Source organism: Cynoglossus semilaevis, chromosome 17 (genome assembly GCF_000523025.1).
Source record: "Cynoglossus semilaevis isolate Cse_v1.0 chromosome 17, Cse_v1.0, whole genome shotgun sequence".
Taxonomy (NCBI): Eukaryota; Metazoa; Chordata; class Actinopteri; order Pleuronectiformes; family Cynoglossidae; genus Cynoglossus; species Cynoglossus semilaevis.
This window is the reverse complement of record NC_024323.1, coordinates 14,806,930-14,834,158: the sequence shown is the minus strand read 5'-3', so window position 1 is coordinate 14,834,158 and position 27,229 is coordinate 14,806,930. Positions and strand designations below refer to the sequence as shown.

The 27,229-nt window shown below is 43.2% G+C and overlaps 5 protein-coding genes across 7 annotated transcripts in view; 1 reads left to right on the top strand and 4 right to left on the bottom strand.

Moving 5' to 3' along the window:
* The window catches only part of csnk1da (casein kinase 1, delta a), a 12,169-nt gene extending 6,259 nt beyond the window's left edge, over nucleotides 1–5,910 (bottom strand). Inside the window, exons 1-3 of the mRNA XM_008330601.3 lie at nucleotides 5,770–5,910; nucleotides 5,115–5,682; nucleotides 175–285 (exon numbers count right to left, since the gene is read on the bottom strand). Coding sequence (XP_008328823.1) covers nucleotides 175–285; nucleotides 5,115–5,190 — 187 coding nt within the window. The 5' untranslated portion in view covers nucleotides 5,191–5,682; nucleotides 5,770–5,910. The remainder of the gene's footprint in view (nucleotides 1–174; nucleotides 286–5,114; nucleotides 5,683–5,769) is intronic.
* A 424-nt stretch (nucleotides 5,911–6,334) lies between these two features.
* Nucleotides 6,335–12,222, top strand: engase (endo-beta-N-acetylglucosaminidase). Its single transcript, XM_008330603.3, has 14 exons — nucleotides 6,335–6,542; nucleotides 7,046–7,125; nucleotides 7,210–7,411; nucleotides 7,703–7,851; nucleotides 7,978–8,132; nucleotides 8,475–8,623; nucleotides 8,837–9,008; nucleotides 9,099–9,205; nucleotides 9,410–9,521; nucleotides 9,805–9,992; nucleotides 10,083–10,201; nucleotides 10,471–10,570; nucleotides 10,659–10,770; nucleotides 10,878–12,222. The coding sequence occupies exons 1-14, from the start codon at nucleotides 6,424–6,426 to the stop codon at nucleotides 11,280–11,282; spliced, it is 2,169 nt and encodes a 722-aa protein (XP_008328825.1). The 5' UTR covers nucleotides 6,335–6,423; the 3' UTR covers nucleotides 11,283–12,222.
* Nucleotides 12,223–12,571: 349 nt separating this feature from the next.
* Nucleotides 12,572–19,095, bottom strand: LOC103393593 (SWI/SNF-related matrix-associated actin-dependent regulator of chromatin subfamily E member 1-like). Of its 2 annotated transcripts, none has more exons than XM_008330604.2 (11): nucleotides 18,981–19,095; nucleotides 18,371–18,430; nucleotides 18,004–18,047; nucleotides 17,208–17,306; nucleotides 16,234–16,326; nucleotides 15,508–15,639; nucleotides 15,014–15,185; nucleotides 14,753–14,925; nucleotides 14,537–14,638; nucleotides 14,184–14,427; nucleotides 12,572–14,100 (listed from the first exon to the last, which is right to left on the bottom strand). In XM_008330604.2, exons 2-11 carry the CDS (start codon nucleotides 18,375–18,377, stop codon nucleotides 13,727–13,729), a joined length of 1,440 nt encoding a protein of 479 aa, XP_008328826.1. In that variant the 5' UTR covers nucleotides 18,378–18,430; nucleotides 18,981–19,095; the 3' UTR covers nucleotides 12,572–13,726. The 2 variants fall into 2 exon arrangements, with proteins under 2 accessions (XP_008328826.1, XP_008328828.1); XM_008330606.2 differs by having other exon boundaries at nucleotides 16,246–16,326.
* A 514-nt stretch (nucleotides 19,096–19,609) lies between these two features.
* Nucleotides 19,610–23,726, bottom strand: LOC103393594 (putative all-trans-retinol 13,14-reductase). Its single transcript, XM_008330607.2, has 12 exons — nucleotides 23,427–23,726; nucleotides 22,836–23,018; nucleotides 22,594–22,732; nucleotides 22,396–22,498; nucleotides 21,868–22,063; nucleotides 21,575–21,772; nucleotides 21,195–21,314; nucleotides 20,980–21,118; nucleotides 20,779–20,888; nucleotides 20,538–20,704; nucleotides 20,222–20,381; nucleotides 19,610–19,995 (listed from the first exon to the last, which is right to left on the bottom strand). Exons 1-12 carry the CDS (start codon nucleotides 23,599–23,601, stop codon nucleotides 19,841–19,843), a joined length of 1,845 nt encoding a protein of 614 aa, XP_008328829.1. The 5' UTR covers nucleotides 23,602–23,726; the 3' UTR covers nucleotides 19,610–19,840.
* A 1,055-nt stretch (nucleotides 23,727–24,781) lies between these two features.
* Nucleotides 24,782–27,229, bottom strand: part of LOC103393595 (MAGUK p55 subfamily member 2-like) — a 6,766-nt gene continuing 4,318 nt past the window's right edge. For both annotated transcript variants that reach the window (XM_008330608.3, XM_017040358.2), the window contains 5 exons: nucleotides 27,031–27,099; nucleotides 26,767–26,928; nucleotides 26,426–26,628; nucleotides 25,862–25,990; nucleotides 24,782–25,757 (listed from right to left, as the gene is read on the bottom strand). In XM_008330608.3, coding sequence (XP_008328830.1) covers nucleotides 25,581–25,757; nucleotides 25,862–25,990; nucleotides 26,426–26,628; nucleotides 26,767–26,928; nucleotides 27,031–27,099 — 740 coding nt within the window. In that variant the 3' untranslated portion in view covers nucleotides 24,782–25,580. The remainder of the gene's footprint in view (nucleotides 25,758–25,861; nucleotides 25,991–26,425; nucleotides 26,629–26,766; nucleotides 26,929–27,030; nucleotides 27,100–27,229) is intronic.

Genomic DNA, 27,229 nt, shown 5'->3' with positions numbered 1-27,229 from the left:
AAACCTGCAGCAGTGACGACACACTTTAAATCTCCGCCAACGCCCGCTGTCGGTCGGTTCCCTGTAAACTCAATATGTTCGAGGGAGCAGAACGGATCTGCGACACGGGGGTTTTAATGATCTATAATGAAAACCGGGCCGTTTGGATGACGTCTATCTTTGAGTGTGACCTACCTCCACCCTGCATCATCTTATAGATTTTGCTCTCAATGTGGAGCTGTGGGTGTTTGGTCTTCACACATTCCAGTTTGATGGCCACCTCCTCTCCGACAGAGATGTCAGTACCTGGACAGAGAGAGATGAGACACACGTTAGCTCAGGGCTAGGCTAATAAAGTACATTTAAGATCTGTTACAGTCGTTGTCTTCATTGAAGAATTCAGTCCAACTCCAACTTCAGCTCCATATAAATCAGTGTTGATTGAAGTGACAACGGAGTCACAACAAAATAACTAGTTTAACAGAGTAAAGTCCAAATAGATGATAGCGCCTGCTGTACCCTGCTGTCAGAACATGTGTGGACCTGCACATACAGCTCAAATTCCTCTCTGCTTTCACTAAATGTTTTTTTTTTTTTATCAAACTTTGACAGGGAACAGGATTTGGACTGAACCAGACCAGCGCTGCTGACAACTCTGTTCTTTACCGTGGTGTTTATTCTAAATACGGTCATCCTGGACTTCAGCTCTCTGCAGAAGGCAACCAGACACCAGGTTATGTAATCCTATAACACACACACTCTGGCAGCTGTCTGGTGCTGTAGGTTAACAGCAGCACTGATGGAGCGTCAATGATTCTCCAGGACCAGGTCGTACACACAACCAGGATGTGCTCCACCACCGCGGCCTGTAAATGTGTCCCTCAGTCATTCAAATTATCCAGCGTAAAAAAAAAAAGTTTTTACTGCATGTATCACGTGTCTGTAAGCCAAAAAAAAATGTTTTTACTGCATGTATCACGTGTCTGTCAGCTTCTGATGGGATTAGATTTAAGGTGTGCCGAGCCTCTCGGTGACGGCTTTAATTTTTAGTTTATTTTAGATCAAGTTTCACACGTAAACAAAAGTCTGACTGTCTTCAAAAACTCAACTATAATTAATAATAAATATTATGTAGACACTGTAGAACATGACAGAACATTACTGCTTTTTACCTCCTTTAATTGTAGCATTTGTTTTCTCAGGTTAGCCGTCTGATGCTAAATAAGTAATAAAGGATCAATTTAAGGATTTAAACTTGCCCAAAGCAACACATTAGTCGTCTTATGTCAGGGTTGTGGTTTGTACCGGTGCCAATCAGTCAATGATATGATGAAAACACTGAAGACACAGACATCAAGAAAACGAGGAAAAGAAGCTGATTGGTCAGGATTGATGTTTCAAATGAAAATGTAGACAAAGAAAAGTGACTGTTTTTGTGTTTATATACATTATATTTATATATATATGCGTGTGTGTGTAAGAAAGTATGTACATGAGTTTTCCTGTGAACTAGCGCTGCTGACTCGACATGTTTAGACATGTTCCTCTATGACGCTTCACAACAACATACACTCATGTGTTCCTACAGTGAACCACACACACACACACACACAGTGTATCACCCTGCATTTAATAATGGCCCAAAAGCACACGCAGCACTAAATTACGGTATAGAAGAGAAATGCTCTTATTAAAGATCACATTCTGGAAATTCACACCACGGACGCCGGCGGCCTGCTGAGAAAGTTGTGAAATAAGTTAAACCAAGTAGAGAATACTGAACAAATATCTACCACTACTACCCCCTCCCTCCTGCCACCAAACCCCGTGGGGGGTTCAAACCTCCGGCAGCAGGAAGAACAGTTCTGGTGACGTACATCTTTACACGGCAGCTGACGGTGATGACGGCGATGACGACCATGAGCGCGACTTCTGACATGATTACGAGCTGTGCAGCTTCACGTGTTAGTGGAATAAATGACTAAAAAAAAAAAAAAAAAACCTGAGTCACTGGCAGAGTTCGCCTGGGCACGTCTTTGATTCCGTTATTGTGTAGGCCTCAGGACAGCTGCAGTCAGCTTCAATTATATAAGTGGACCCAGCCCTTTTAACACACACTGACGTTTGCGTTGACACAACGAACAGTGAGTATTGGGAAAAAGTTCAATTCCAACTGAACTTTTAGATTCCACGTGTCTATGCCGTGGGTACAGGCGTCTAACTCACATAGTACTTTTAATTTTACTTTTTTTTTTTCTAGTTCAAATGGAACTGTATGTAATGTGGTAACGATTGAACTACTACGAGTGAGTAGTATTGGTCGGAAATACTAAATACTGAATAAAGAAATTACATTTTTTTAAATAATTTTCCAATGGCATCTTGGTAACAACAAGAAACCGAAACAATAATTCTAACTATTTGAATAGCGTGATATTTGGGGTAAATATTTGACAGCTCAGTATTTTCATTAACTAAAGTTTACTTTTGATTTTAAAAGTATACATGTCGGTATCACTCCCATAAAAAAAAACCCATCAGGCACATTAAGCACAGAAACTGACTGTTGAGTCCTGTCAAAACTTTGATGTTGTGCAACACTGAAACCAAAATACTTCCCCCTTCCCACCAAACTGACAGTTTAGGTAGTACTGAAGTTATTCAGTTAAGTATCGGAGAAAACATTTTTTTTTTTTTTAAACAGCCTTAGTTTCTCAACATTTTAATGACCTAATGGCACATTAAAACCAAAGACAACGGTCCAGACTTACACGGTTGCACAAGTGTATTTGTACCAGAATTTCAACATAAATTCAATGAGCACATGATGAAATGTACCAGCTGATGAAAAGTACCAGCTGATGAAAAGAACCAGAGGACAGTCAACAGACAGATTCAACCTGGTTCTGACTCAACAGCTTGACTAACACGTTATACACTGGTGTATCATGTTCTGGTTCTTTCACGGTCCATGTTTGAACCCAGTCACCATGAGTCCAAGAGCTGACCTCACCTCACCTCCTCCTCCTCCTGCTGCTAGTAACAGGCTGCCCCTCATACCAACACGGGCACAACCCACTGCCACACACTCAGGCATCTCCACACCATACTGGTCACACACTGTCAGCATTATTAAACACACTGGGCTCTTACGCAGCGTGGGAGTATTAATACAGGGCTTGTGGGTAGAGGGAATTGCACCAGTACATCAGATTGTGACTGTACTTTTAAAACTTTATTTACAGTAACTACAGTTGAGTCATGCCTACTTGAGATCTTCGGTTCATAATCCAATGTCCTGCACATTAAAATCATAAACATTACAGTGAAGATTGTGGCTTTTTTAGTTTTCAGAAAACCCCTTTAGCTTGTTAGCGTAGTTACGTAACATCAGTCCCAGCTGCTCAGAGGGTAGAGGACCAGAGTACAAACAAAAACACAAAGCCATTATGTAAGGGGCAAACAGCTCTTACTGTCAGAAAGTCAAGCCGTTGGAAAACCAGCCCGTCTTAACTAGGATTAGAAAATCTCAAACGCTGAATAAACAGCCAACATAAACAACAACATGGTCAAACGTAGAGGGACGAGCGAAAAAGTAACATTCTAATTTTATTTTAATTATTATTTTAATTTGCATCAACTCTGCCAGAGGAAAACAGCATATTTGTCAAAATCTGTTTTTCTAGCAGACAACAACAGGAAGCAGAAGTGTTGACAGACCAAAAGTATTTCAAACACTTCCCCTCATATGTTGCAGACACTTGTTTGTCACTCTGTATTTCACAGAATAAATGCACAACCCTACATCTGGTTAAAATTTGTTTATGCTTTAGCTTATATAAAAAAAGGCATGTTACAAGTTAAAAAAATAAAATCATTCAATCAATTTTTTAATAAATCAATTTATTTGTCATAACATTTTCCATCATTCCTGAAAATGAGTTTCAGTGGCCAGTATATGGTACTGCACTGTTCTCCACACCTTGATTAGAGGCCAGTGATGAAGTGATCACTCCACAGTCTGTAAAAGTGTTTCATGAATTAACAATGTGGCCTCTCTATTGTTTTTCAGATGACCACGACTGAAGCTCGGAAACGTGATCATCTGTTTTTAACCACTGTTGCCAAGAGCATTTGTTATAAGCAGTACAACTGAGTCACCGACATGTGTCTGTAATTAATTTGTCATTAAGTTGTTGAGGACTTTGTTCGCCACAACAGGAAGCTTTGGTGAAGGGTTTCAACTCAAAGGGCTTCAAGTGTTGTTTTATATCATTTATTTCTTTTACTTGACTATCAATTTAAAGGTGGATCACAAAAAGGGAACCTCTGCTTGGCCCAAGAGTGAAGCTGGAAAAAAAATTTGAAAAAGATGGTAGAACAATAAACATTCTACAAGTGCAGAAATTGTAACTACACAGTATTTAACATCAGGTCTAGTATTTTTTTAATCTGACATCAACATCAACACCAATTTCTAGAGTTCAACATTAGTCACTTCAAAACAGAACTAATCAACTGTGATTTTACCTTCATTTATTGCAGAAATAACTAGAATACTGAAATTATTCCGTGACAATATCACCGAAGTTCGCAGTTTATATTTTTATAAACTGCTGCTGAATGTCTCACTGGAAACAAGAGCAGGACACAGAAAAAAGTCTGTCGTATTTAGAACTGACTGTTGGGAATTACTGTTACTTAACCCTGGTGGCAGTAAATAGTAAATCCCACGGCCTGGTGGGCTATTCTGTCCCTGGACTACTGCTGCCTCTGCTGATTAAAGGCGGAGAGCCAAGTCAATCTTCGGCTAGTTGACTTGGTCAGCAGCTGTCAGGCTCCAGCTACAACACAATTATCGTTTATTAAAACATTACGTTATACTATTAAATGGAATACCATACCCTTAATGGTCTGAGGTTTGATTTAATGTTTTAAGGTATATAATAGTAGCGGGAAACTATGTTGGTTGCTATATGAGAGCTAGCTTAGCAGCTGGACACCTAACAAGGAACAGCTGATCGACCAGCACCTCCTTTAAGAAAACCCGGAAAGGAAGGACAGTGGATAGAAATAAAAGGTGGAAAGGGACAAAAATAAAGACATTCTGTTAGACGTCTTTAACCAGAACTCACCTAGGTATATGTCTCCAAATGATCCACTTCCAATTTTCCTTCCCAGTCTGTATCGGTTTCCTACTCTCAACTCCATGGTTAAGCTGTTCTCTGCTAGCAAGCGCACTCGCTAGCTCCAAATTGTAAAAATAATGTTCAGAGGTTATGTCCAAAGTGCGTTTGAATGCAGAACACGAAAACCAATTTCACACAGATATTTTCCAGCGAAGAAATGTTCTCTCTGTGTTGCCTCCGGGTATCTTTGGTTCCAGCAATCTTTCGCCACTTGTTTTAAAATACTACAAACATCACACAGTGACAATACAGCACTTGTCGTGAAGCTGAGAGTGTGTACTTTATGCTCTCGTTGATTTCGATGTGAAAAAAGCGTCCGTGTCCACGGATGAAGACGGATTTTAAGGGCAGAGGTTGGAGATTCAACTGAGACTTTCACCCCTCTCTCTGTTTCCACTGATTCTCTGTGAAGATCCTGATCATCTGCTGTGTCTCTGGCGTCATTTCCGGGATGGTTTACGCATATCAGAGAACGTTTCAGCGAAGACTCACCGCCATTTAGCGCTGTCGATAACTGAACAGGAAAAACAAAATTATTACGCCCCTCATAACACAATGACAAAACAGAGACCTTTATTAAGTTTGTTTACTTAAAACTTACGTTCGATATCTCACGTGCACTAAAAAATTAAAAAATGGCACATGTTTTTATATGTATGAGATGATTCTAAACCATTTCGGTTGTTTCCTTAGACCCCTGCAAAGATGTTAAATCCGAACGACGAGTACTTGATTTTAACCCCACTACATATACACACTGCGTTTATGCTGTCTCTTTTGTTAGCGCCCAATCTCTTCAAAGTAAAGGTCTCTGGTTCTGCACAACAACAAAAGATAGGTTCCTTTGTCCATTTGGCTTTGGTCCACTATCTTATATAATGTGATTTTTGCCCGGGTTTTGTCAAATATGCAATAAAAAGAATTACGTCGATAAATTAAGTTTGTGGCATTACGTACATAATAGCTTCACTCTAACATTTATTGTGGTAAATGTCAAGTGTAAGTGGTAAAACTTTAGCGTTTTAGCAAAATTGAAACAATTTATGACAACAACAAATATAAGCGAAAAATATATTGCTACGCCGCCAGGTTCTGATTTGAGCTGTAGGTTTTTGTTTTTTGTTTTAAATTCACAAATACGCTTTTACTTTGAAAGTTAAAAGCAGGAAACGTCGCACCTCCGTCACCGGTGTTTCTGTTTCCGTGAGCAGCTGTCATACAGACCAGCGCGGGTTTTTGTGGTTTCCAGCGGTATATGATCAAAGAAACAACATTTGAAATGGAATTTACCGTGAAAAGAAGTCGAGAGAAGATCGGCGACGACGACGTTAATGATGGCAGAGTCAGTGGAAAGAGGGAGAAGGAAGAAAGAAGGTACTGTAGTGTGGGTAAAGTCAGAAAAAAAAAACATTCAACTGCAGTTAGTTCTTCTTTTTTATATATATGTCCACCGCCATAAACTGAATTTACGGTCAGTAAAAACTTACTTAAACTTAACAACAAACTAACTCGACTGTGTTATAACATTGTAGTAACTTTTAATGGCAAGCGTATGGGCATTAACTCAGGTATTGTACGTCAAGTTTTACTGTACTTTGGAAAAAAGTCATTCTTGTTGACTTAGCAGATACAGTTAATATGTTTAATGTTAAAAATTAAACCAAGTTCCATTGTTACTTATTTTTCTTTCATTCACTGAAAGGGATTTCAAATAGGGCTGGAACCCACCCTCTATCTGCTTCTGTTTACTTTTGGGGCCTCATTTTCAATGAGTACTGTTATATTAACTCAGGACAGACTGAAGTAAGATATGTTTCTGTTTGTGTACTGCTGCGTACATTGACTGAAAGTCGTGCTACATTTCTGCCTCTCTGCAGCCAGGAGTCCTGTTTGGATCAACCCATGGATTCAAACAGTACCTATGAGGTCATCAAGTACACACCTTCACAGTTACCAGGTGGGAAGGCGACTCAGTTCAACTCTCTACTATAAACTACCAGGAACCAGTACGTTTCAAATGCAGTTTTCTTTTCCCCCGTAGCTAGTCATTATGATGCAGACACGACGGAACCGATCATCTGTGGTCTCCAGACCTTGGAGGATCTGCTGTCATGGAACAAAAGTCGCGCCAATCCCTTCAACGTAGCGATCGTCCCTTTGGCATCCCGGGAGCCTCCTCTGAACATCACCCCTCGTCGGACATTGATATCTCATGACATGATGGGAGGCTACCTGGATGACAGGTAGGAATGTTGAGGAATTTTTAAATGCATGATAAAAACTATTGAATTTGGCCATAACTAGGGATGTCAGATATCACGAGACAATTCAACCGATACCGATATACCCCCCGCCCCAGCATGCTGCATACAACTCCTGATTATTAAATATTAACAAAATGAGCTGCAATGCTGTCATCTAGTGGATTTCACCTTCATATTCAGCCGATTTTCCCCCAAACTATTTTATGTATGTATAATCTATTTAAAAAAAAATAAAAACCTCATAATTGCCATGCTTCCTTTGTGGCCCAGGTTTCTCCAGGGGACGTGCTCAGAAGCCCCCTACGCCTTCTACCACTGGCACCACATTGATATTTTCAATTACTTCACACACACCTTGGTGACCATTCCGCCTGCCGTGTGGACCAGCGCTGCTCACAAACACGGAGTCGTCGTAATCGGTGAGTGAAATGGCTCTGAAGAACAATTCAGGTATATTTGACGGCATGATCATTTAAATATGGAAAAAAGAACTCTGGACTTCTGATGTGTTTTCTCACCTCGTCTGTGATTGGCTCGTCTTTCAGGAACATTCATCACAGAGTGGAAAGAAGGCGCTGCAGTGTGTGAGGCCTTCCTTAAAGACGAGGAGTCGTACCGGGCCGTCGCCGATAAACTGGTCCAGATCAGCCACTACTACGGCTTCGATGGTTGGCTCATTAACATAGAGAATAAACTGAGCGTAAGTCGATGACGTCCACACTGATCAACACGTTATATAAAACGTCCCAGTGTGAAAATCTGTCGAGAGTTCGATTCCACAAATTTCATATACCACACAAATGATCTAAAGAAGGTGACCATGAGTGCCCCCTGTCTGCTGCCTGACTATAAACATCAACACTTTGGTCTGGTTGATTTACATCAGTGATCATCAACTGGTGGCCTGCGGGCCAAATCCGGCCTGCCGAGCCATTTTGTTTGTTCTTTTTATTTGACTGTTCGGCCCCCCAGGGTGTCTGTCCAGAAAGATTCTGTGAGGAATAGCAACAGATTATGTGTGTGTGCTCTCCTCTGCTGGCAGGAGGGGGCAGTAAAGAACACACCTTTGTTCCTGCGCTATCTGACAGACCAAATGCACGAGCGAGTGACCGGCAGCCTGGTCGTGTGGTACGACAGCGTGCTGGAGACGGGAAACCTGGACTGGCAGAACCAACTCAACCAGTCTAATAAGTAAAGACATTTGAATCGACAGAAAAATCCAAAGTGTGACGTCAAACCATCGGCTTTTAAACGACTGACATCAATTACATGATTACATTATGTTAAAGTGAAAAATACGAAGTGTGACATCATAAGCATTGTCTTTTAAACGACTGACACCAATTACATGATTACATTATGTTAAAGTATGTAAATACCATTGTTTTTCATATTTTAAATTAGGATGTTTTTTGACTCCTGCGACGGTTTCTTCACCAACTACAACTGGACGGAGGAAAACTTGGTGGAAATGAAGAACTACAGTGGGCTCCAAGGCCGCGAGGCCGACGTCTACGTCGGAGTAGACGTGTTCGCCCGCGGAAATGTGGTCGGAGGAATGTTGGAAACTAACAAGGTAGAGGAGACGCCGCGGACCAATGTGCCCAGTTACAAATACACAGTAATACTGCAGTACGTATGTGTTGGGATCTCATTCGTTCCTCAGGCTCTGGACGTCATCCGGAAACACGACTTCTCCGCAGCCATCTTCGCCCCAGGCTGGGTTTACGAGAGTAACGACGACAAGACGGAATTCCGACAAAATCAGGATATGTGAGTTCATCACACAATCACTTCTAGAACCTGGCACTGCAAATTTTGAATTTTTTCTAGATTCAAAACAATATTCTAGGGGCACTGCTCCGTCTTCCATCAGATAAAAAAACAATATTCTAGAGGCACTGCTCCGTCTTCCATCAGATAAAAACCGTATTGTTTTTGTGTTGTGTTGTATTTTATTCCTAATCTTTCTTCCAGGTTCTGGTCTCTTCTGTCAGATTATCTGTACACTCACCGACCAACGTCTCCTCTTCCCTTCACCTCCTCCTTCTGCCAGGGCTTTGGAAAGGCATTCTACTGCAGTGGAAAGGTAATGATGAAGGTGGGGGAGGGGAGGGGGTTACATGTCATGTCAGCATTACTGCTGCACTGCTAATTTAATTAAAATCTTGATTTTAAAGAGAGCTTCATTTCACTGTTCTGTTTTTGAGGGTTAATAAACTTTGATTTCAGATATTAATGTGCAAGAAAATATCCATACACACCCCTTGTAAATATTAAAAATGCAACATGAAACTGCATTATTTTTACTCTGTGGGTTTTCAGCAAGAGACAGGAAGGAGAACCGTTTTTCTTACTCTATGGGTTTTCAGCAAGAGACAGGAAGGAGCTGGTTCAACCTCTTGGCTCAGGAGGTCCAGCCTCTGTACTACCACACCAAGCTGAAGGAGCAGGGCTGGCTGAGGAGCCGCGGCTGCCCAGAGGACGGATGGAACGGAGGCTGCTCCCTGCTGCTGGAAGGCCTCATCCCTGCCGCTCACACAGACCCCGTGTCCGCCAAGTCAGTGTGTGTGTGTGTGTGTGTCTGCACATTTTCATATTACTACTGGTGCTAGTGTCGGCACATAAACCTCTGGCGTCTTTGTCTCAGGATCTTCTCCCTCCACATCCCTCTGCCACCAACCGTCCTGGTGACCCTCATCTGCAAACCGTCTGATGACGTCAGCGTCTTACTGGAGCTCAAGACAGCAGACGGCCAGGACGGCAAAGGTGAGTCTACGTTTCTTATTTCACACTGTTGAAGATAACGAACCGTCTGTGCAGTTAAGAGGCGTTGAGTTCATCTTGGAGCACGCTGTCTCTCTGTTTGAACAGCTCAGAGCGAGAACAGACTCCAGGATATTTGTTGATGCTTGGTTTTGATTGGCTGCTGTTCCAAGCCAAACTAGAACTAGTTTCTGTTTGTGTCATGTGTTTCTTCACTTATCTAGATCCTGGTATCACCTGCAGTTGTTTGTCCTTTCCTTTCATGTCAACAGCCACCTGTGTGCGACCTGACGTACTAGAGAGGAATCATCAGCTGGTCAGCGACCTCTCTCAGCTGTGTGGGACCTTGAATCCAGACGGTTGGACTGTCAGGTACTGTCAGTCACCTTGTCCAGAGCGTTCTGCCTCCTGAGGAGTATTCAATACATCTGCCTCGTCTCCCCTTCTGTCCCTGGTGCAGGTGTCATCAGCTGGAGCACCTTGTCTGCACCCTCAGAGAAATATGTGTCAGTATCCAGAGCAGAAGAAAAGATGTGGACGTGCCCTTCACCTGCAGGGTGGGGGAGATCATGGTGAGACAGAACCGATCTCATACTGCACAAAACTATACCAGAAGGTCTCACAATTAGTCTAATTACTCCCCCATCAGAAATCCCATTGTGTCGTTTTTGTTCTCCAGCTCCTGGACGCGGCCAGTCTCCACCTTCCCCCTGAGAAGGTCCAGGGTGTGTGTATTTACGACGTAGTGTGGCTGTCTGGTTCCACTGCCACCTCACCTGACTCCGACCCCACCGGTCTGCACCTGAACGCCACTCTGCAGTGGGACTACCCCACGGAGCAGGTGCGCCACTTCAAAGTGTACTGGCGCAGATTGAGGGGACCCGACCCACGAAACCCCCCAGGCCAACTGGTGCTGGTGGGACGGGCGTACACCAACCTGTACCGAGTCACCGAGCTGGCGGTGCCACAGCCGCCCTGCGTTCTGGAGCTGGTGGTGGAGCCTGTGATCAGGAAGGGCTTCCTGGTTCCAGAGAGACAGTGGGGCAGAAGACGTCTGAGTTACACGGAGGACGTTACACCGTGACGGGGGTCTCACCGCTGCTTCAGCCTGAGGAAGATCAGCTGACCTACATTAACCAACCACAGATCAGTCAGCTTTAACTACATTCATGCATTCAGCAGACACTTTTATACAAAGCGACTTACACCAGGTTCCTCTGGGAATCAAACCTAGGACTCTATATCTCGAGGCGGGCGTGCTAACCGCTACACCATGGAACACATTACATATTTGTAGTTAATCACGTGTCGTTATAATGTATTATCTGCAGTATCAGTGTTGTTAGTTTAACTTCTGAATAAAGAACGTAAATATTTGGATCTAATGACTGGAAATGACAACTGGAAATGTCTTGCCATTTTCTCCCCCTACTGGCTGCTCTCTACTATTACACCAACCATCTCCATATCCTACGTGATTCCAGTTTCTTAAATTAAACAACCAGGTGTAGTTTTACCTTCACGTCTTCTTCAGAGGTCCGACTCGATGTCCTCGTGACCCGTCCTTCGTTTGTTTCCAAAAAGCAAATTTTGCCGTGGCACACCTGCAGTGCTGCCCTCTGGTGACGGCCTGTAGGCAGGAGGTGTGGTTCTCTGAGGAAGGACAGGAGCTCACACCAAAACACATCAGTGTAGAAAAACTACACGATTCTGTGACTCTAAGGAAGTTGAAGAAAACAAGCTGTGTCGCTGTGAATGTTTGTGAAATCTTTTATTTGGATAGATAAGTTCAGACGGTACAAAAAGGATGCAAAAAAAAGAAGACGGTTCTAGAAACAGTCCAATTCAAGTAAGAAAATAGTCCTTTAAAAGCGTGAGTGACTTGAGGTTGAACGTAGCCTGTGACCATTTCTCTGCTGAACTGTGGAACCACAGGTTCAGCCGTTAAAATCATCAACAACACTGCTCTACAGGAAACTACTTCATCGACATCATGCACCATGGGAACCAACAACAGACCTTTAGAGAAAAAACAAATGTGCTGTTTTTTCTTTATTTTATCTTTACTCTGCACAACAATGGTTTTTAACTATTGGTTTTAAATTCATCCAAATTCACCTTGGCCTCAGATTGAGATTTTTATTAAGTTCCAATGAGACTGGAAAGACGAAAGACTGGAAGATGGGTTTGTGGTAATAAAAAGATGCTAAACTAAAATGCTAAAACAATAATACCGAGGAATTGCCAGTGGTATGCAAATGGAAGAGGAATCGCCAGTGGTATGCAAATAGAATCAATATTAAATATTCTGACGGGTTTTTTTTCCATGCAATGTCATCTTTTATCGGCAGAAATCAATATTAAATATTCTGACGGTTCCGTTGGATGTTTTTTTTTCATGCAATGTCATCTTTTATCGGCAGAATTTTCCATTTCAACTCTGAGAGAAATACGAAACAGGAGGTTTGCAGCCCGGGTGTCATTTCTGCCTCAACGTTCAGGTCGATTTAAAGGGTTTTTTTTTTCTTTTCTTCACCGAGACTGAGGAACATCACGAGTACCGAGTCGACAGCGGATAAGAAGCCAAGTGTATACGCAGTTATTATATGGAAAAAATAAACCAGTTGACTCTCTTCTTACTGTCACACCACAGAACAAAGTACAGCATTCTTCTTCTCACAGTAGCGTGCACGTGTCCACTCAGCGTTTTACCCATCGAGGAGAAAAGAAGAAACGCTTCAGTTAAAAAACAAACCAGGAAGATTCTCGGCCTGTTGGTGTCTCCAAACTACAGTTACGGGCCGTTTAAATAACCAGACATTTATGCTTAATGTTTTCTTATTTACAGTGTAGGCGTGAGGACGAGGCGAGACCAAAAAAAATAAAAGTCAGTGATGAGTCAGGTCACTTTAAAGGTACAGAGACAGAGAGGAGTGGGACCTGCTTTGATAATTAATGAGCGCGGTCGGTGGGTTACAGCAGCCGGTGACAGAAAAATCCTCTGAGTGAACGGTTTGACCTTCCACTGAGGGCCTGACGTCTCTGGAGGTAATAGAGTGGTAACAGTCATTGTGAGGTGTTGACTGGGGTCCTGGTATAAAACAGCCAGTGGAGTTACAGCTGCCTGTTCGCAGTTATCTGAGTCCATTTAAGTTACAGGTTAAAAATATTTCTTTTTGAGATCAGAATGTGCTCTTTGGTGACACGTCAGTCAGGAACTACAGATGATGATGCAGTTACACACATGTTGTGTACACGAAGCTAAATGATGGAAGGGAAAACCTGGGCTCTTCAAATTAATCGCGTGTTAATTATTGGTTAAATAGACTAAAAAGAGAATCTGCCATGCATCACTGACCTCTCTCTCTCTCTCTCTCTGGCCCTGTTCAGACAAACAACACTTTCCATTCTTGTTCCCACCTGGTCCAGTGACCATCGACTGTGTGTTTCCAGTCCAACGTCTGCTGCAGGACAGGGCCTCCATCTTCTCTATCTATGGAATTTAAACGGAGGTGCAGCTGCAGACTCTTACATATCAAACTGTTGGCTGCTCTGGGTGGGGGGCAGTAGCGGCGGTGGTGGTGGAGGTGCCGGATCCTCTGAGGCAGGTGGAGGAGGAGCTCCCGCGGGTACGTTGGGGTTGGGCGCGGGGGTGTGAGTCTCCTGGGCGGGCGGCGGGTCAACGGCAGCTGCGGCGGGGCTGGTCTCCGAGGGTGGGGCCGGCATGCTGATGCTGCTGCTGCTGTTGCTGTCGTCACTGGGGGCGTTGCTGCTGGGGGTGCTGCTCTCCCTGGTTTGGTCGGGTGGAGGGGAAGCTTTGTCAGAGGCAGAAGATGGAGGATCAGACGAGGGTGGAGGAGCAGGGTGGGGGTCCGAGGATGGTCCAGCAGCCGCTGCTTTATCTGAGGGTGGAATCAAGAAAAGACAGGTTTAAAACTGAAGTTGGTTTTTGTTTTTTGACAGGTGAATGCAGACTCAGTTGTACCTGTGTCCATCGGTTGGGGCATGTCTTCCTCCTTGGTCCCTGAATCGGCGTTAGCTGTGGTTTTAGCATTAGCACCATTTTGTTCAGCATCCTGCTGCTGCTGCGCCGCCTGCTGAGCAGCCTTCTCCGCCTGCTCTGCTGCCTCACGCTCCCTCTCCTCCGCCCGGCGACGAGCGGCCTCCTCAGCTGCTGCCATCTCAGCTGCGAGCTTCTCCATGTCCACCTCCACCTTCTGACTGCACAGCTGTAGACCAGGATCAGGATTAGAGCTCAGATGTGCAGCAGGACGACATAAAATAATTCATCTCAATGTCAATATTCCAAGAAGATGTTTGGAGTTTTTGTATTTTTACCCTTTTGAGTTCAGTGTTGAACGTGTCGGTGGTCTCCAGGAAACGTCTTTTCTTGTCTTGGTGACGATCCTCAATCTGCAGAAGTTCAGCCTCCAGCTTTCTCTGCAATTACAAACAGATGCAGGACGACTTTGAGCCGACTTCAAACTGCGTTCAAAGACGATTCGTGTGTTTCAACTCACATAACACTGCGGAGTACACATCCTGCTAACTCACCTGGTGGACCATTAGAGACTGGACCTGCCTCTTGAGGACCTGCATGCGTCCTGTGGTGACCACTGAGCGGACATCAGGCACCACGAACTCACTGAGGATGTCACTGATGAGCCGGTGGTTTCGCTGGAAGCGAGCAGCTGCTGTGTGCTTCACCGAAAAGCCATCGTCGTAGTCTGGACAGGAGAGACTCACACTTAGCCGACTGACTTTGTTTCTAGATGAATTGTTGATATTTGAGGGTCAGGTATATTTAGAACTTGCCATCGGGGTCTTCGGCAGGCTGAATGCTCATGTACGGGTCGCCTTTGTCCATACGGCTCTGCCTCTGTCGACTCTCCTCCTCCATGGCGGCCTCCGCTCGGTTCTTAGCATTGACGTAAGCCAAGTAGGCTGGAGAGTTGTGGTAGGCCTTGAGTGAGTCGTTATACTCAATCTGAGAGGAAAGAGGGGGGAGAAGAAGGTGAGTCTTGAACTATTGAAGGTGTAAGAAAATATAGATACACTGAAATATCGTGATGTTGATTCATTTCCTTTTTCTTTCTTCTCTAGTGATTCCAAATGTAGATCCCTCTGGCCAGACTCTTGCCAATACACACCCCGTGAACTATAACATTTTTCTTGGAGCCGGGACAAAACTCAACGTGTCGTCGTGACTATAGAATCGCAGTATATTGCATGATCATATCGCCAGACTCTTGCCAATACACACCCCTGTGAACTATAACATTTTTCTTGGAGCCGAGGCCTGAACTCACTTTCTCTGCCTCGTACTCGTTCAGATAATCCTGCTTCTCTTCATCCGTCAGGTCTCTCCACATCCCCCCAATGATCTTCCCGATTTCCCACAGCTTCAGGTCTGGGTTGGACGCCTTCACTTGGTCCCATACCTTAACATAGACACAAGACACAAACATGTGCACAAGCAGAGGCAATGCCCCCCCACACACAGGCACGCACGCACACAGACAAACACGTGGTTATTGGAGGTCGAGTGTAGTCCAAGACGTCACTACGAGACCACTACCAGTGACGGAAATGAAGTTGGAAACAAGTGCAGACAGAATGAGGAGATTTACTAACTCATCTACTGATAAAAAAAAGCAACAACTTGACTTAAGCCAAAGACAGGAGTGTAAAGATTAAACGGATGTTACTGATTTATGTCAACTTGAGTGTTTAAGTTAGAGGAAATCAATGGTGCAGTGCAGAGAAGCCGGAGAGGCGAAGCCATTCAGGGAGGAAACAACAAAGCTGCAGCAGTGACCCATGCTTGCACATGCGTGTTATTTGGTTTTTAGTGCAGACAAACAGAGGAAGCTACTGTAAGGTATCGGGATAACAGAGTGGAAAGTCTCCACTAGATGGCTGAGGTGGTGGTGAGGCGTCATGGCTTGGCTGTCTCCCACCCTCAAAACTGCGGCACCTTTTTAGGGGATGGGAGGACAAGCAGTAAAAGCAGACACCGTGGATGGGTGTCTTACCTTCCTGCTTACCTTCCGGCTGTACCGCATGTAAGGCATCAGCGGCTTGTCTGGTGGCTTAGGTGGCTTTGGGACGGTGATGCCTGAGGAGTTCTGTTGGAAGTGGGAGAGAAACATGTGTGAGACAGAGCATTAAGTACCAGAGGGAACAGCTAAATCAGACACAAAACAACCATCAGAACACACCGACTACACTGAGGCCTCGACACGTAAACATGATGATTCACCTCATGCCAATGCTTCAGAATGCTTTTTTTTTTTTTTTACAAAACAGGACGAAAGCATCAAAACATGCGCATCAACTCGTTTACATGCAAGTTAAAATAAAATCAATTTTAGCAGCCAAAACTAGAAACTGGGGCTCCAAACAGAAAAAGGCCGACCACACAAACATTTACTGTGGGGAAACAAAGATGAGCGACCATGTGGGGGTGGGGGGGCTCAGAGAGGTCACACAACATCTGGATACGACGGTGTGGTTGGTCAGCAGCTGTTCACACCAGACTTTTGAGTCAATACACCAGGTAACAAAAGTGTGCTCAATGGCAGCACAAGATTAATGAATTTATTTTTAAATTTCAAACATGTCCCCCAGTAGTAAAAAAAGGTTGTTAATGTTTTCATTAAAAATGTAAAAAAAAATATTATCAGTGATGCAAAAATCAAAAAAAAAATTATATGGTGTCAATTCTACAAGGTGGTTTACATTATTGTAGAAATTTAATTCCTTAGAAATCCTTAATTTTGAAATATCGCAATATTGTGTTTAATTCAACAGATCAACAGATTGACCATAACTTATCCATGAATATATAGTTTTGGAGTTGTGACAAAAAGCATTGACCAAAAAATGCAGTGTTTTTAAACGTACACTTTTTAAACCCCCTCCACATTTAACATAAAACACTGATGGAGATCCAGCCCCACCAATCCTGAACCCTAAATCAGTTTCCCTCCCACCGTCACATCATTACCCTGCCGGAGCCTCCGGAGCTCCCTCCCAGTCGGAGGTTGTTGTAGGCCAGATGGCTGTAAGGGTTGTAGCCCACAAACCCAGGGGTGGAAGGCATTTGCTAATGGAAGACAAATGAGACAAAACACGAATGAAAAATGGCTCACAAACAAGAGGAGGAAGAGGGATTCACAGAAGAAGAAAAAAATGAAACGGGAGGGGAGACATGAGAATATATTTTTATTTTATTTTGCCTGGTTGTTTGCCAAGACACCCCCATGCAGATCAAGAAGAAATAATAAAAATAATTAAAACGAGGTCACCATGGTGCAGGCTTGTATTCAGAATGAGAGCACAACGTGTGGAGATGGCATGATTATCTTTCTCTTGCAAAAAGCTGAAGTTTGATTGTTCAGTCATGTGACTAGTCACTAATTCACTGAAATTTGAAAGCATGCTATGACCCATTTCACTGAGTAAAAAAGTAAAAAAAAACATGACAAGACAAGGCCAGGTGTCTGTAATAACGTTAGCATTAAATGTTTTTTATTGGAGGTGTTGCAATTTAAAAACATATCTTGTGATAATGTTTTGGTAAAGATTGACTGGCCTCCTACTCTACAAGCACATCAAATAAACAACTGTATGTGAGAAGAGAAGCCAAAGCGAGAATGATGACCAGGAGCACTGGAAGATTTGTACCTTTTCAGTCTGTGAGGGTAAAAAAAAAAGTGGATAAAGGGAGAAGTGTAACACAGGAAGATACTAAAAGGAGTGTTAAACTCAGGCACACACACACACTGCAGTCGCTCACTTACTGTTGTTGGGGCTGGGGGAGGGGGAGGAGCATATGATGGTCGTTCTGCACAAAAAAAAAAGACAAAACAGAAAGAAATAAGTTCATCTGATTGGGTTTTGTATTACTTCTAGTCTACTACTTAACCAGTATATGGCCTATAATTGATCAAATAACACATGTAAACATCATCAATATGACTTAACTATTAAGCAGTACTTAAGTCTTTAGTATCATATTGTCTCCTGCAGATTAGGTAGGACTACATGCTCTCTGTTTACAAACAGTAATACAGAATTACTAAAAAAAAAAATCTAATTTCGACACTAAATTACTGATTCACACAAGTGAGTGCAAAACCTCTAACTGTGTAATGTTGATGAACTTACTTGACATCGTGGCTGCAGATTCTTCTCACACAGCAAAAGCTATTCCCATACCGGTCAGCCCTAAGATTCAACAAAATAACAAAAAAATTAACATCAACCGAGTTACTATTGTTTCCTCTGTACATCTGCTACAAATATAGCACATGTTAACGTAAGTTATTTTGTCGAACTGAACGATAAACAAAACAAAAATAACGGCAGAGCGGGCCCTTACAGCTAACACAGCCGGCCTGGTCTGTTAGCCAAACCAGGCTAACACAAAGAGTTAAATTTCTCTTTTAAATTAAGTTGCTGACGTCTAAATCGCACTCGAAGGCACGTTTTTTAGATGAGGGCAATATAATAAACAATAATTATTCATTGTATGGAGTGGTTTGCCACACATGACGTGTGTAAAGCTTTTAAAATGTTTCAATTAAACTCGGTGTTAGCGCCGACAAGAACCGGGTCGAGCTAGTTTAGTGCTTGTCTGTTGTTATTCGTCTTAAAAAGCCACTCTTTCGCTTTAAAACACATCAAAAGGCTTAAAGAATTTTCGCGTTTAAGTTTAAATTGTACATTAAGTTGTTTTCTTTTACACAAACAGGATAAATCCAACACAGACACTTACCCACTCGTCCTTTGTTCCCTATCCACCGCGTCCTGCTTCTTCTTTTTCCGTGTGCAAATCGCGCTCAGCATGTAACTCACAGGTTCATTACCGCCACCTTGTGGACTGAATTGTGAATGGCGTACAATGTAATCACAACTCTATTAAACCTGTTGTTTTTAAATAACTCCAGAGTATTTTTTTAATTTATTAAACAGCTTAAATATGTCGTTGGCAGTTTTTAAAAACAAACTCTAGTTGGACTTTTGATTTATATTCACTATAAATCAAATATAATATTATATAACAATATAATATAATATGTATATTCACTAGTGATAATAATATATAGTATAATAATAGTAATGATAAATAACTATTGCTTTGCGTTTTAATAGTACAATGTAATCACACAACTCTATTTAACCTGTTGTTTTTAAATAACTCCAGAGTATTTTTTTAATACCTTATTATTATTAATAAATAATATATAAATTAAATAAATCTCTCAACTACACCCTTCATAATCCCAGGTTAAAACATATTTTGCTTTTGTATTTTCAGCCAAATGTTCATATTTTCAATTAATTTCCTAAATCTATGTCCTAATAGATGCTGTTAATTTTCACAATTGAAATGTCCTCGTCTGGACAGGTGGAGTAGTGGTTTATTATTTGAGTCATCAATATTTTCCATACATATCATGTAAGAGACACAAGAAATACGACCAACACTGTAAGAACCAGACGACAACACTCGCTGTGTGACGGTGAGAAGATTTTAATATTGAAGTCTGTCACAGAGAAACAACTGAATCCAAATAAAACCTCATCTTTCAGCTGTTTGTTCGTCGGCTCGGTGCTCGACAGTTGACAGACTTTTTAAAAGGGGAAAAATCTAAAACCTTTCTCCCCGTGTTTGAGCTTTTTCTTCAGACTCAGGAGGTCGATGTAGAGGATCTGGTTGAGCACGGCGGAGGCGCACAGCAGGCCACCGTGCACGGCTCCGGCCAGGCCGTTACAGAACACATCCTGACCTGCACACACACGTATACAATTTATGCTGAATATCCAGTTCTTTTTCCATATATATGACATAGTTATGCTAATATTGGGCCAATAATATGGGCCGACTGATCTCATCATCCCCAGATTATACAGGTATTTATTAAATCATAATAAACAAAGAAGATAAAGAAAATAAAAAAATTCATTGTAAACACAGTAAAGGTCAATGCTTCAGTTTTTGGGTCGTGGTCTCACCTGTCAGGTACAGCCCACCCACTGGGGTCTGCGAACGTGTCCTGGCCACCGTTTCAGGGCTGACCCGCTCCAGGTTGTGTTCAGCCCCGTACATCTCACCCCGGGGAGCGCCCAGGTAGTGGCAGTTTGTTAGCGGAGTAGCAGCGTCCACCATCACCACCTGAACGTGAACACACCCAGAGGAACAAACAGGAACAACAACACGTTTGATTCATTTACAAACCACAGTTTTTATGAACCCTATATCTTCACAAGTTGCACATCAAAAAACAATTTTTTATTGTCCCGGAGGAGAGATAACTTTCTTTGAACTGACCTTGTCCCGCAGCTGTGGGAAGATGATGAGTGCCCAGTCCAGCAGCTCTTGGGCCATAGCGTTTTTCAGATCCAGATAATCTTGACCTCTTCGGCCCAGTTTGCTTCCTTCCCACTCCTCGAACCACTCGTAGCGGGCCATGGTGAGTAAAGTCATGCAGGATTTACCTGCACAGACATTATAAAGTACATGAAGTATTTACACCTGAGTACACGCTTCACCTTCACCTGTCTGGAGTTACCTGGATGCCTGATGTTGGACGTGGGATCTTTAGCAGACGGGAAGGTGATGAACATCATGGGAATGTTTCCTAGAACCTGATCTCTGCTCAGGGAAGTGTATCTCTCCATTCTTCACATAAAACCACAGCAACAGATGAGCCGAGTCAGCGATATTCAAAATACAACCAACAAATACGAAAAAAAAACATCTAAAAACCTACAGCACGTCCAAGTCATTGTCCTTGTACATCCAGAAGTTTGTGGAGACAATGTCCAGTTCCTCCTTGGTTCCATCCAGACCAACAAAGACCAGGAAGGAACCCATACCATGGCGCACCATACCCAGCAGAGACCGCACCTCTGCAGAACAGAAACAAAAGGAGTGCAACAGAAGGCAGTGGAGTCAAGAGGAGGTAACACTGGTGGGATGAACTACCTGGAGTTTCCTGAACATGTCGAGGAAGAAACTTCTGGAAGGTGTTGAAGATGCCGGCGTTGGAGATGACGACAGGGGCGTGGACCTCAATTTCCCCCTGTCCCTTCAGCACCGTCACACCTAAAACACCAAAAAAAAAATTTAATTAAAAAAAATGCAAACACTCAGCAATTCTGAGCACATGACAGGGGGCAAAACAGGAGCCACGCTGCTGTATGGATATAAGTCAGGAGTGGCAGAAGAGATTGTGATTTCATTAAGTTGATTTTAACGAAATGCAAACGCTCAACAACACATGACAGGTGGCAAAACAGGAGCCACGCTGCAAGTCAGGAGTGGCAGAAGAGATTGTGAATACGGTGCAAGATGTCCGTCCTCACCACAGGCCTCCCCCTGCTGGTTCAGTAGAATTCGTTGCACAGGAGCTCTGACCAGCACCTTCCCCCCCGCCTGCTCTATGACAGGAATAATGTTAAAGGCAATCTCACTGGCGCCCCCTCGTGGGTAGTAAGCACCACGTTTGTAGTGGTGGATTAGGAGAGCATTGATAAGGAAACTGGATTCCTTCGGGGGAACGCCTGCAAAGAAAATGACAAAATGTGTATTATTAAAAATAACTTCTATAATAATGTGATTTAGGATGTGTGAATGTGTGTGTGTGTTTGTTCAGTACCATAGAAGAAGTACGCCGACAGAGCCTGAAGGTCCTTGTTCTGCGTGATCTGAGACATTATTTCTGAATGGCTGGTTGTTGCCAGGCGGAACACAGGCGATATACAGTCCAACAGGCCGGTACGCACTAACAGGTCAACCAGCCAATAAGGAATCATCTTCAAGATGCTGATCAGCGGGGTCCGTGTGGCAACCAGCTGAAATCAGTATAATATGTTTCAAATATACTGCTTCTAGTGTTTTCACATAAAATAAAAATAAAAATAAAAATAAAAATAAAAATAAAAATAAAAATAAAAATAAAAATAAAAATAAAAATAAAAATAAAAATAAAAATAAAAATTTAATCACAGTAATATTGTCATGTTACCAAATCAAACCAAGTACTGTATAACCCTGTGATCTGGTGACGAAACATGGACAAAGAAACCATCGTCTCTAGGACAGTGCCCTGTGGAACTCCGTACGTCTTTTCTTTTCATTCATCATATTTTGGTGTTTTGTTGTAAATACTTTAACCAGTTCATACCTTCATTAATCTCATTAACTCATCGATGGACTTTTCTTCACCGGGGAACTGCTTCTTCAGGCTCGCTGCCATCTCAGTTTTCCCTGCGTGGATGTAATATTCCCTGGAAACAACGGGCAAGAATTTTGTTGGTACTAAAACAGACGTTATTAATACTGAAAACAAACAGACAGACAGAGAGAGAGTCCAGAGTTGGACCTGCGCTGCTCCGGCTGACCCAGGACCACCGTGTCAAAGTGTTGTCCCAGACGAGCGAACTGTAGCTGTCCGTCTGAGATCTGATCCAGGGTGATCCGCAGCAGGCTGTTCTCATGAAGCTGGCCCAGGTAATGGATGCCTGGTGGAGGCAGACAGAATTATCAACACACACAAAACCAACCCAAACACATCAACGGGAGGAGGAGGAATTCACTGGTGTGGGAATATTTTTGTCTTCTTACCAACATCAAACTCAAAGCCCTTGTTCTGGAAGGTGTGTGTGCAGCCTCCGGCCTGATCGTGCTGCTCCAGAACCAAAACCTTCTTCCCGGCTTTGGCCAAAAGTGCGGCGGCCGTCAGTCCTCCGATACCACTCCCGATCACCACTGCATCCAGAGCGGAGGGAACTCGGTCGGCGCGGAAACCTGTTAGCCAAAAAAAGTGCATAAATCAGTCAAGTTCTCCAGAACTATTGATCAAATGTGTTTAAAAATGCTAATAAACTGTGACTAAAGAATAGCCTAGCATAGTGTTTCTCAACATGTGGCACATGGACCCCCTAGGGGTATGTGAGAGGATTGCACAGAATATTTTTTTGTTTGAAGACTATTACTTATTATGCTAGTTAGTAGCTAAAAAGTAGTTATTTGGCGTCCATTAGGGGGTGCTGTTGCTGATTTTTCTTTTCTTTTTACATTACACTCAGTACAAACACTTACAGTGACCTGAGGTCAACGCTGCTGCTCTACCTAAGAACTCCTGATCTTCAGTGAAAGTCAGTGCCGTCATCTGGTTTTGCTGACTAAACAATCAGACGACAGCTTCCTGTTTACCTTGTTTCAGCCTCTCATCCCTCTGTTGTCTGTCAGTGACCAGGGGTCCCGGGGGTCTCAGGCAGCTCTCACTGAACACCCTGCAACGCTGACGTGTGGTCAGGAAGATGATGACGGCCAGCAGCAGCACGCCGCTCGACAGACCGAGCAGCAGCCACCAAGAGGAGGTGAGCATCGTTGGAAAAACAACGGCGGAGGAAGAGGAAGAGGAAGAGCCGAAGAAGAGTAAGAAAGTCGAAGGAGCGGCGCAGCAGGTCGGTATGAGCGACCGGAGGAAAAAGCTGTTCTCCAACAGGAACATCAACATCCACCAGGAGGAGGAGAAACCCCCCCCCCCCCCCCCCCCCCCCGCCCATCCCCCCCCCCCCTCCACTGAGATCATGAGGCTGGCAGAGAGTCAGACGGAGAAGAGAGCGGTTTGTTCAAACCCATTTTCTCAGATGTTCATTTGATGCTGATTATTGAATGACCTCAGGATGTAGAACGTACAAAACCCCTCTCTGACTCTGATGGTTCCACTGCATCAGAGAACAAGGACGCCTTTAGAACCAGCGTACGGTCGGAGAACGTGTTCCACCAACAGGAACTCTTGACACTCATTTTTGACCGGATTGAGTTGAAGTTGAAAGTTTTGCTCTGAGATGAAAAACACAGAAGTTTTTCAAACCAGTCCTTTATTGAAGACAGATTTACACCAGGTCATACAACTACATGCCGTGTGATGTCATGTCTTTCTGCTCTTCTGATTGGCTCAAACTGTTCAACACCAAATAATCTTTTTTTCATCCCGACTGTGATTCATCTGTTTCCTTTACACGGTCATTACATTCACAGACAGAGACTGACAGGAAGTCACCCTGATGTTATAAATAAAGGTACAGTCCACAGATTCACACAGCCCTAGGTTTGATGTCACGTTTCGGAGCAGTGTGTAAAACTGTCGTCTTTTAGAGCAGAGCCGCACTCTTGTAACAGAGAAATATCAAAGGACCTAAAAATACATGAAATGTTCCTTTTCATGTGACAATTATCCACAAAAATAATCTACACACTGGGTCTGGATGTAGAATTCTGAAACTTTATGATTTTAATTTTTGCAGTAAGTGATAAAAAAAACCCTCAGAGTTTTGATCGAGTGCAGTGACTATTAAGTAACAAAATGATTTTATTGCATTTGTGGTTTTCTTTACGGAAAAACAACCGTCGAGAGACAACGATAAACAGCCGCATGTGAACGTGAAACTATTAAGAATTAAACAGAAAGAGTGAACGATAAATATAATAAATAAAAAAATGAAAACATAAAACATTTTTTTTTCCAAAGAGCGTCACTAATGTGTCAGTGCGTCAAACATTTTTTTCCAATGTTTTAAACGAATCCCTGCTCTGAGCGTCACTAATGTGTCAGTGCTTCAACATCTCGTCTGTACAAACAGATTATTTCACATTAAATCGTCTTCAGCAGCTGCCGTAATAAAAGATCTTTAAAAGAGTTTCATGTTTGGCACCACGGACAACGTCACACGTTCTGGACGAAAACGGAAAAAAAAAAAAACCACAGACAAAAAAGACACAAAAGTTCTAGGTGTCGTGCTGTTCACTCAAAGGCCACCGTGCCGCGTTCCGACCGACGTCGTCCTCGTCACCACAGCAGTGACAGGACGAGGCAACGATCTCAGACGGCGTGAATCGACGCAACTGCTAACTACGAACGGCGCGAAACCGAGACGACGAAACACGTGTGAAAAAAATGTGGGGAAATTTTCATGCACTTTAAATAGAAGAGAAATAAAGTTTAAATTTACCGTGAATTTCACATCTGTGAACCACGTCGGTGAAACGATGTCGTCGTTTTAAATGTGAAAAGTATGAAACACATTTGAATCCAAAGTTATAGCTTCATTTTTCTGGAGTGTAAACAATGATTTTTACGCTGATGATGAGCATCAGGTTTGGCACAAAAATGTAGAAAAAACACACACACACACACACACACACTCATTGACCGGTTCATTCCTCCAGTTCTGACCAACACACCTGTGTATTTCTGGATGTTTCCATCCATTTTTCACACAGTGCTATGTTTTCAGCTCTCTCTGTCTTCACACTCCCCTGACCCCTGACCTCTGACCTCTGGCCTCCGCAGCTCCAGTCCTAGAACACCCAGGTGACAGGGACCCACTGGGGGTTTTTGGACACGGTCTCCAGAGCGACCTTGACGGTACGGTAGGTCTCGTCCAGGTTGTCGTTGACGATGCTCAGGTCGAAGTAGTGACCGAACGCTGCTTGGATCTTGGCGCTGTCTTTACATGTCCTCTGTAGTTCTTCATCCTGAGGAGAAGGGGGCGCTGGTGATGAGACTTGTCAAAATAACAGGCCTATGACTTCGACAGACAACTGCTGAGATGTGACAGTGAACTGCAGGTGTGTCTCACCGTGAGCGTCTGGGTCACGACCTCGGCCTCTACTGCAGAGTGGTTCATGGCCTTCAGAACCTCGAACTCCGGAGACTGGAGGAAGACCACGTAGGGCAGGAACTCTGACGTCCTCAGCACTTTGAGAGACTGAGTGGAAACGAGGAAAAGTCGGAGAGATGTTTTCAGACGTTCCTTAAACCCGACTGACTTTGACAGTGAAGGCATCACCGTGTGTAACTGTGTCACATGAACCTAAATATATATTGACTGACTTTACGGAGTGGTGACAGTGAAGGCATCACCGTGTGTGACTGTGTCACATGAACCTAAATATATATATGTATAATATACACAAGTCTATGTACATTCACATATACAAAAATAAATACATATAAATTATAATAAACTCATATAGAAGCATTAATATTAGTGGAAAATCGTCATAATAAAAACAATAATAATTGTCTAATTAAACCTGATGACCTGCTGTCTCCCCCTAGTGTTGTTACAAGTTACAACAACACCTAACACCAAATCCTTTTTGGACAGATCTCTCAGTGTGGAGGCTGAGTGTGCACATACCTGAGGGTTGGCGTCCAGTATGCAGACGCGGCCGGCCTCCACCACCTCGTGTATGGAGTCAGTCTTGATCCCGTACAGGTTGCCGTTGTATTCGCCGTGTTCCAGGTAGCGTCCATTTTTTATATCGGCTTCCATCTTGCTGCGGCTGGTGAAGGCGTACATCCGACTCTCGTGTTCCCCCTTTTTGGGCTTCCTGGAGGTATCTGGGAGAGAGGAGTAATGAACACACACACACTGCTGCAGCTGACTCAGATTTACGACCTGCTGAATTAAAATTATAATTATAATTAAACCCCAGAAAGTGTAGTGTGGAATAATAATGGAAACCTGAGAGTCCGTACATGGGATGGTGGTGCCGAACAGATGTGGATCCAAGAGCAGAAGCTTGTTCTTCAGTCTCCGCCTCCCCACACCCTGGGCACCAATCAGAATCAGAGTTTTCCTCTTGAAAGGCGGCACTTTGGCCACCTCCTCATACAGCAGTATTTCATGTCTGTCAAACTCTGCGATGACGGAGGGAAAAAATAAACAAAGCCACATATTAGTGAAGAAAGGAAGAGAAAAGATTTTCCTGTGTGAAAACTTTGTTGATGTGATTTTTTTACCTGCGTTCTTGGTGGTCACGTACATCATCTTCTTCTTTTTCTTTCCTCCAACACCAGTGCAAAGATTTCCTATTTAAAAACAAAAAAAAAACAGTAGCATCACATTAGTTGTTGCTACATATTCCTTCCAAGTTCCAAGTCAACAACTCTCAAATTAGCCCACTGTTTCCCAAAGTGTGGGGCGGGGTCACAAAACTGA

Bases quoted from the DNA above. Each gene is read 5' to 3' on its own strand.
- engase (XM_008330603.3), top strand. From the start codon at position 6,424: ATGATCAAAGAAACAACATTTGAAATGGAATTTACCGTGAAAAGAAGT. The intron at 9,522-9,804 runs GTAATGATGAAG...ATGGGTTTTCAG, and splicing joins CATTCTACTGCAGTGGAAAG to CAAGAGACAGGAAGGAGCTG. The intron at 10,771-10,877 runs GTGAGACAGAAC...TTTGTTCTCCAG, and splicing joins GCAGGGTGGGGGAGATCATG to CTCCTGGACGCGGCCAGTCT.
- LOC103393594 (XM_008330607.2), bottom strand. From the start codon at position 23,601: ATGCTCACCTCCTCTTGGTGGCTGCTGCTCGGTCTGTCGAGCGGCGTG. The intron at 22,064-22,395 runs GTATGAACTGGT...TACTGATTTCAG, and splicing joins AGTTAATGAGATTAATGAAG to CTGGTTGCCACACGGACCCC. The intron at 20,889-20,979 runs GTAGGTTTTTAG...TTTTATGTGAAG, and splicing joins GACAATGACTTGGACGTGCT to AATGGAGAGATACACTTCCC.
- LOC103393593 (XM_008330604.2), bottom strand. The intron at 15,640-16,233 runs GTAAGACACCCA...GTCTATGTTAAG, and splicing joins GCCGGAAGGTAAGCAGGAAG to GTATGGGACCAAGTGAAGGC. The intron at 14,926-15,013 runs GCAAGTTCTAAA...TCTCCTGTCCAG, and splicing joins GCCTGCCGAAGACCCCGATG to ACTACGACGATGGCTTTTCG.